Below are 8,568 nucleotides of genomic sequence, written 5' to 3' on the forward strand. Positions count from 1 at the left end.
TCGAAAGGAATTGAAGGGCAACCAACCCCCCTTTCATGCCCAACATTTCCCCAAACAAATCCAATCAAAATTTTGAGATTGCCATTTTGTTCAACATAGTTGAAAATTCAGGAAATCAGGTCTTTATGGATGACAACCCCCACACAGCCCTCAGAGCAAGGGTTGTATGATATATATTGGGGGAACATAAGGTTTTTATGCAAAGCGTGGTTGTAGAAACTTTAAAAAGGGCTCATTCCATTAGAAGTTGAAATGGCTAGTGGCTTTATTAATAGTCAAAAGTGATTAGAAGGCAAATAAAACCCCTTCCACGCCCACCATTTATCCAAACACATCCAATCTGTGTCTTTGAGGATGACAACCCCGTCACAGCCCTCAGGGAAAGGGTTGTAAGTTAGGCCCTGGGGCATATAAAGTTTTTATAGACAGGGTTGTCGTAGAAACTTCAAAAAGGCTCATCCGATTGGGAATTGAAAGGTCTAGTGCCTATTTTAATAGTTAAGAGCTATTGGATAGCAACTAACGCACCTCTCACGCCCACCATTTCCCCAAACACATCCAATCAAAATTTTAAGAGAGCCATTTTGTTCAACGTAGTGGAAAGTTCTGGAAACTAGGTCTTTAAGGATGACACCCCCCCCCCACAGCCCGCAGGGAAAGGGTTGTAAGTTATGCTCTGGGGGCATATAAGGTTTTTATAGATAGCGTTGTCGTAGAAACTTCAAAAAGAGCTCATTCGATTGGATTGTTGTAATATATGCTCTTACTTACTTACTTACTTACTGAACTCCCATCCGGCCGGATTGGCCGACTCGGGGCTTCTCCTCTGACTGAACTATGGCAAAGCTTCTTATACGATTCCCTGTTCGCTGCAGTCCGAAGGAGTACCGACAGGGGATAGCTGGGAAAGTTTTCCCTCCATCGCTTGGGAGGTCGTCCTTTTGGGTGGGAGGCATCAATCCTTCCTTCAAACGAAATTTTTGGAAGTTGGGCTGGAGACATCAACTGAACGTGGCCTAACCATCGAAGCTGTTGAAGCTGGATGGTCTGCATGATGGTCTGGGAATAGTTGAGCGAAGACAATAGCCGTTCGTTTGATATTCGGTCAAGGTAGGTGATGCCAGCAAGCTTCCTTAGGGATTTGTTTCAAAGGCCGCCAACTGGCGTTTGTCTTCTGCTTTCAAGGTCCATGTCTCTGCTCCGTACGTTGCTATTGGAACCACAAGAGCTCAAAAAGGCGTGTTTTTAGTTTCAGCGACAGATGTTTGTTTTTCCAGATCGATCGCAATGACTTGAAGCATGCTGAGGCAAGGGCGAGGCGTCGTTTAATGTCTTTTGAGGAGTCGTTTTTGGTACTAAGCTAACTTACTATGTAAACCAAAAGGTAAAACCACTCCATATCTTACCCCAGGATCAAAAATTTTCTGGGTTGAAGGCCTGTATATATATGCCGCGTTACCTTTATAGCTTTTGTATTGTTAGCATTGATTTTCTTCCCAAAGGAACTAGCTGCATGATCAATATCATTAGCACTTGACTTCAGTTCCTCTAGTTGTTCGCTAAGGCAATTAATGTCATCAGCGTATGCAAGTAAGTCAAAGGGGTGTCCACTCATGAGTGCTCCCGTGTCATTGGGCACCAGTGCCAGTACAGCATTCAGGAATAGGCAGAACAGAGTGGGGGAGAGTAGGCATCCTTGCAGCACTCCTGAAGAGGTTGAGAATTCTTCAGTAAAGCCTTCGCTGGTCTGCACCATGCTTCTTGACTTCTCGTACATGCCCTTGATAATGTCAATAATGTCAATGGGAATACCGTAGTGTGCCAGGATGTGCCATAGGCCATCTCGCCAAATTAGATCGAAAGCTTGTTTGAAATCGATAAACAGCTGGTATAGCTCTTTCCCGAATTCCAGGTATCTTTGCATAATCTGTCTGATCACAAAAATTTGGTCTATGGTTTATCGGTTTTGACGGAAGCCAGCTTGATATTCAGGGATTACGTGTCTTGTCAGGTTTCTGATCCGATCAAGGAGAATTTTCGTAAGGATTTTAGCTGGTTGGCAAGTAAGCGATATGGGTCTGTAGTTTTCGCAGTTACTTTTAGATCCTTTCTTGTGCAAGGGCACTATGGCAGATTTCGACCAAGACTCGGGGAAGTATTTTATTTCCCATACAGCTGTTACTATTTTGTGGTACAGATCAACGACGATATCAGATTCCACTTTTAGCAGTTCTGCCTGTATACCGTCTATTCCGGGTGCCTTATTTGACTTGAGGGATTTGAGTGGGCTTCTACTTCTGACCTTAAGGGTGGTGGGGGTGACCTTAATCTCTGTGTGCTGGGAACTTTCGAAGCACTTCAGGATCTGGGTTTACTGTGAGATTAAGCTTTTCCTGGAAGTGTTCTTTCCAGCGATCTCGGATTCCGACACAAGTAGTGATTTTGTGTCCATTTTTATCTAAGAGATCGAGGCACTTCGCTTCTTTGCGGTTTGTCAGCCCTCTAGCACGTTTGAACATGAGGTATGAGTTACCCCTACGGGAGTCCTCCTCATACTGCCGACATTTTTCAGTAATCATGTCTTTTAGTACTTGGCGGGTTTTCTTCTCAATTTGACGTTTAAGGTTTTTGAATCTATCCTTGCTTTCTCGATCTTGCTTGTTTTGGAGAGTTCGTGTCTCGGTACACATATCAATAATCTCCTGGGTAATCCATGGCTTGTCTTCTGCAGATTTACGGCCGAGGACGATCTCAGGTGTCTCGCATACGGCCAGGCTGCTTTGCGAAACAAGTAGATCGATGTCGGCTGGAGTCAGCAGATCAGGTGTTTCTTGCAAGGTCTTTGACAGTCGTTCGTTGAGTTGCATTCTGTACTCTTGTCTCGTCTTAAGGTCTTTAAGGGCTTCTATCCGGTATCTTGGACCTTTTTGTTTCGGTTTGACAATGGCCTTTAATCTTAGGCAAAGCGATGACATGAGGAGATTGTGATCACTATCAAAATTCCCACCTCCTAGCGTCACTGTGTCTGTGAATGAAGATTTCCATCGGCTGGATACCAGTATATAATCTATGATGTTGGCAGTCCTTCCATCGGGGGACCACCACGTGACTTTTCTCTTTCGTCTGTGCTTGAACATTGTGTTTGTGATAAAAAGCTCGTTATCTCGGCAGAATTCAGTGAGTCGTTCTCCTCTGCTGTTGATCTTTCCAATCCCAAACGTGCCCATGACAGCTTCATTTCCGCTATTGTCACTCCCCACAGTGGCATTGAAGTCCCCGAGGACTAACACGATGTCTTTCTTTGGAATGGTGTTGACAAGGCTCTGGAGCTGAGAGTAGAAATATTCCAACTCTTCGTCTGACCTTGATAAATCCGGAGCATAGACCTGTACCACAGAGAGGTTTTTGAACTTGCTTTTGAGTCGGATCATCATTAATCTCTCCGAGACAGACACCACTGATAGAAGAGATTTCCTTGCTGCTTTTGTCAGCAAAAAGGCGACTCCTTGTCTGTGTGTTCCGTCTTGTCTTCCAGAAAGCAGGAGGGTTGCGTCTCCTATCTGTTCTTCGCTGATACCTGGTAGATGAGTCTCTGAGAGGCCGATGATGTCCCAATTGTAGCGGTTTGCTTCACGGAGGAGCATATCTTTCTTTCCTGGTTTCGAAAGTGTCCGAAGATTTAAAGTGCAGATTCTGGTGGTGATTTTTGTAGATAAAACCGGTCTAGCGTCCGTTTGTGACGGACTTGTCAAACGTTGCCTTGATTCGTTTCCAACGCTGTTGGCTGTCAATACATCGGTTGCCCCGGATGCGGTAGCTTGTCCGTCAGTTTCCCCGGACTTGGTAGCTCGTCCGTCGGTTTCCCCGGACGCGGTAGCCCTATTTCGTGTTCTCATTGATTGCCTAGTCATAATTCATAAAGAGAAAAAGTCTCTTGGCTAGCTTTTGAAGCAACGGCAAGCCAATCCTCTCTGCTTCTAGCCGGGACCGTTGACACCCTTGAGTGTGTCTTCCGCTCTTCGCAGTTGTCCTCGCTGGGAGGATCATCCCACTTGGCATCACGGCGTCACCAAGCAATTTATCCCATTACTGGGGGTGAGTTTAACGTCTTCGGGACATATCCACGCGCCGGTGGGCCCAGCAAGATCGCTATCAGAGGGGCTCACCTCCTCCTCTGTCCGTATTTATATGCCCAAGACAAGGGTGCACCGGCTATTTAAGACCCCCAGAGACTGGGTCTCCGGGGGAATATAAAGTGTTTATAGAAAGTGTTGTCGTAGAAACTCAAAAACTGCTCATTCGATTGGAAATTGAAAGGGCTAGTGCCCTTTTAAATTGTCAAAAGTGATTGAAAGGCTAGACATTTTTCATAGGCAGCGCAATCGCGCTGCTTAAGTAAAGAACGATGTTGGCAGAATGTATTATTTTTTTTCTTTAGACCAGGGAACTTCGTATCGAAGGAGTTGTCGTAAAAACTTGAAAAAGAGCTCATTCAATCGGAAATTGGAATGGCTAATGTCCTTTTTAATAGTCGCATATGATTGGAAGGCAACTAACACCCCTTCTACAACTACCATTTCCCAAAACGAATCCAATCAAAATTTTGAGATAGCCATTTTGTTGAGGGTAGTTGATTTCCAGATGGAAATTGTGTTTTTGAGGAGGACAACCCCCCCCCCTTCCTAGCCCTCAGGGCAAGGGTTGTAAGCTATACCCTGGGGCATATAAGGTTCTTATAGAAAGTGTTGTTGTAAAAACTTCAAAAAGGGCTCATCCGATTAGAAATTCAAAAGGCTAGTGCCCTTTTTAATAGTCGAAAGTGATTGGAGGGCAATTAACCCCTCTCTCACGCCCACCTTTCCCCCAAACACATGCAATGAAAATTTTCTTTTTGCCAGTTTGTTCAACGTAGTTGAAAGTTCTGAAAACTAGGTCTTTGAGGATGACAACCCCCCCCTCACAGCCCTCAGGACAAGGGTTATAAGTTGTGCCCTAGGGGAATATAAATTTTTTATAGATAGGTTGTCGTAGAAACTTCAAAAAGAGCTCATTCGATTGGAAATTGAAAGGGCTAGTGCCCTTTTTAATAGTCGAAAGTGATTGGTGGGCAACTAAGACCCCTACCACACTCACCATTTTCCCAAACATTTCCGGTCAGAATTTTTAGATGGCCATTTTGTTCAACGCAGTTGAAAGGTCCGGAAATTAGATCTTTGAGCAGGACATTCCCCCCAGAGTCTTCAGGGCAAGGGTTGTGAATTATGCCCTGGGGGCACTATAAGGTTTTCTTATAGAAAGTGCTATCATAAAAACTTGAAAAAGGGCTCATTCCATTGGAAATTCAAAAGGCTTGTCCCCTTTTTAATAGTTGAAGAGTAACTATCACCCCTCTCACGCCCACCATTTTCCCAAACACATCCAGTGAAAATTATGAGATAGCATTTTTCTTCAACGCAGTTGAAAGTTCTGAAAATTAGATCTTTTAGGATGACAGCCCCCCCCCCCTCCTGCCCTTGGGGCAAGGGTTGTAAGTTATGCCCTGGGGGCATATAAGGTTTTTATTGAAAGCTGTGTCGTAGAAACTTCAAAAGGGCTCATTCTATTAGAAAATGAAAGAGCTAGTGACTTTTTTAATAGTTGAAAGTGATTGGAGATCAACTAACGCCCGTCTCAAGCCCACCATTTCCCCAAACACATCCAATCAAAGTTGTATAGTTTTTTTTCTATGCTTCTGAAAATTCACAATTATGGAGATACTTCCTTTTGATACCTGACTGACAATTTGCTGTCTTAAAAGTCGCTTTACGAGCCTCAATTTCAGCTGACTGTGTTAAAGACAAAGAGTTCTTAGCGAATTTTCCTAAGAGACAAGTTAACATTGAAATCTATGAAATCTAGCAAATGGTAAAATATATGAAAACAACGTAGATATGAGCAATAGCTTTTAAATGAGCAATCATATATATCTCTATAAGAGATATATCTCTCTGTGGTAGCCTGCTAGCCCTGCTAATGTTGCAGTAGCCTGATCGTAAGCAGAAAATTTTTGAAACTTATTAAGGTGACTGGGAAGGAGAGTATAAGGGAGGAGTTCCTTTAAACCTCCAGTTAAAGGCCTTGGGCCATAATTATTACAATGGTACGATTTTATGTTCCCAAACTTTCTCAGTTAAGAAGTAGCCCCAAAAGTGCCGTTTTAGTGCTAAATAGCACTTATGGTGGGTAAAATCGATAAACAAAATTACGTAGATATGAGCAATAGCTTTCAAATGAGCCATTAAACATCTCTCTAAGAAGTTTTTGTTAACCCACTAGCCCCAACATTTTAACTTGAGGCACGGCACCAAAAGTGCCATTTTTAGTGTCATTTGGAACTTGAAGATGGTGGAATTTATAAGAATGTATATATGAGAAATAGCTTTTATTTGAGCTATAAAACATTTGTCTGCAGTCATCTGGTAGCCCGTTAGCCCTACCCCTTAAAAAATAGCACAGAAAGTGCCTGACAATTTTTGAAGCTTACTAAGGGAGCTAGGAGAGGGAGTATAAAAAAGAGGTTTTTGTATGCCTCCAGTTGAGGGTTTTGGACCACGAAACAGTACGATTGTAATCGTGCCGTTTTATATTTCCGAGCTTTCCCGCTTAAAAAGTGCCACCAAAATTACCATTTCAGTGCTATATGGAATTTACAGATGATAGAATTTGATTAAAAGTATGTAAATATGAGCAGTTGCTTTCAATTGAGCTATTAGACAGGTCTCTAAGAAGTCTTGGTAGCCCACAAGCCCTGGCTTTTCTACTTGATACTTGGCACCAAACGGGACATTTATAGTTTGATTTGGTATTTGCAGATGGTGAAATATATAGGAAGAACTTAAATATGAGCAATAGCTTTTATAAAAGCCATTAAAAATCTTTGCACGATGTTCTGGTAGCCTGCTAGCCCCACTTCTTGTAAAATGGCCAACAAAGTCTTATTTTTAGTGCCATATGGCACTAGCGGATGGTAGAATTTATGAACAGCATGTAGATATGAAAAATTACTTTTAAATGACATATTAAAAAAAAATTCTTCACACATTAAAAAAAAGTTCTTCTAGGAATCAACTATTCCCGGGGGAAAAAAGAAGAAAAAAATAGGAGACTAAACAGTGCTACCTATCCAAAAAAATTGATTTTCCTTATTATTGAAGATGGGGGACCGTAATATTTTTGTACTAGGTTCTGATCATGGTATTCTATTGAGGCACTTTTCATTTTGATCTGACGCCATTTTGAGGGGTTTTAGGCTGTTTTTAAAAAATCGCCACAAATTTCTTTCCGCAATAAATTTTACTTTTAAGATTAGCCGTAATAAAAGTTACCATTTCTTATTCAGTGTCAGACTGAAAAGAGATTTTCTTGCGTCTATGATGAACATTGCGAACACGAAATCCCCGCTTGTACTGGTTACGCTATGACAAAGGCAGAGCGTCATTTAGGCTACTGTTAAAGACTACGTCTAAAGTTCCGTCTTATATCCTCTCCGTCAAGATTGCGTAATGATAATCAATATATGAATTGGCAGTATTTCCGTAGGCACTTGTATCCTTGGAGACAATTTTCTTATGCCAGCTCTCGTAACACCTGCCAGAAAAGACATCGCAGTTACACCAGTAAAAAAAAGAGTAGTGAATACAGGCGCCGTCAGATTTGGAACACCATTACTACGTTTGTCACCATAAGCAAGTGAAGAAACTCCCTTCTTAGACACTCATGTGAAAAGCATGAGCTAATGCCCAAGTTACTATACAAGCTAGTATACAGTGGCAGAAGTCACATGATAAGCTTGCCCAAATTTGAGCTTTTTGGCAGTTCTAGGAAGAAACTATTCTTGCTATGATCATATGGGGAAGAACACAATATGCTTCTCAGAATGGTGACATCAGCTTAACATTGAGCTTTGAAGAGCTTGACAATTTTTTTTGGAAATAGTGCTGCTATACGGATATCATCACCTTCCCAGTGGAGAACGTACTGGTCCAAGTCAGATGACATAGTCATTCCTATAATTTTACAAGTAATAGACCGCAACAGGTTTCTGAAGATTAAGAAAAAGCTCAACTTTAAAAATTATAATGAGCTCCAGAATAGTGACAAAATGGCAAAAGTGAGGTCACATATATATAGTGAGGTCACACTAAACTTCAACAATATGGAACGTTCTATAGGAAAAATTTACGATGAACGTAAAAATAAAACCTTTCTTTGGTCGTCACAGCTGCAAAATTTTTATCTACAAAATTGAATAGCTTTGGATACAAAGCATGGATGTTAGTTTTTTCTGACGGATATTGCTACAAAATCGACCTGTATAGCGGGAAGAATGAGCAACGGCCAGCAATACCCCTACATCTACTAGTGGTCAAAAGCCTATTGTCTGTTTTTGAAAAAGCAGCACATTACGAAGTCTTCACAAACTACGATCTTCTCAAACAGTTTTACTCATAAGGTTTTCGTGAAACAGTCACAGTACATGAAAATTATTTAAAGGGATGTTTATCCTATAAATATTTAGCCAATAAATAC

At 41.7% G+C, this 8,568-nt stretch overlaps 1 protein-coding gene across 1 annotated transcript; it reads right to left on the reverse strand.

The window, feature by feature from the left end:
* Positions 1 to 2,324: 2,324 nt before the first annotated feature.
* LOC148955608 (uncharacterized) lies at positions 2,325 to 3,911 on the reverse strand. Its single transcript, XM_089107793.1, has one exon. It carries the CDS (start codon positions 3,909 to 3,911, stop codon positions 2,325 to 2,327), a length of 1,587 nt encoding a protein of 528 aa, XP_088963919.1.
* Between the last annotated feature and the right edge of the window lie 4,657 nt (positions 3,912 to 8,568).

This window comes from Artemia sp. Qi Xiang Cuo, chromosome 2 (assembly GCF_049724085.1).
Source record: "Artemia sp. Qi Xiang Cuo chromosome 2, ASM4972408v1, whole genome shotgun sequence".
Lineage (NCBI taxonomy): Eukaryota > Metazoa > Arthropoda > Branchiopoda > Anostraca > Artemiidae > Artemia > Artemia sp. Qi Xiang Cuo.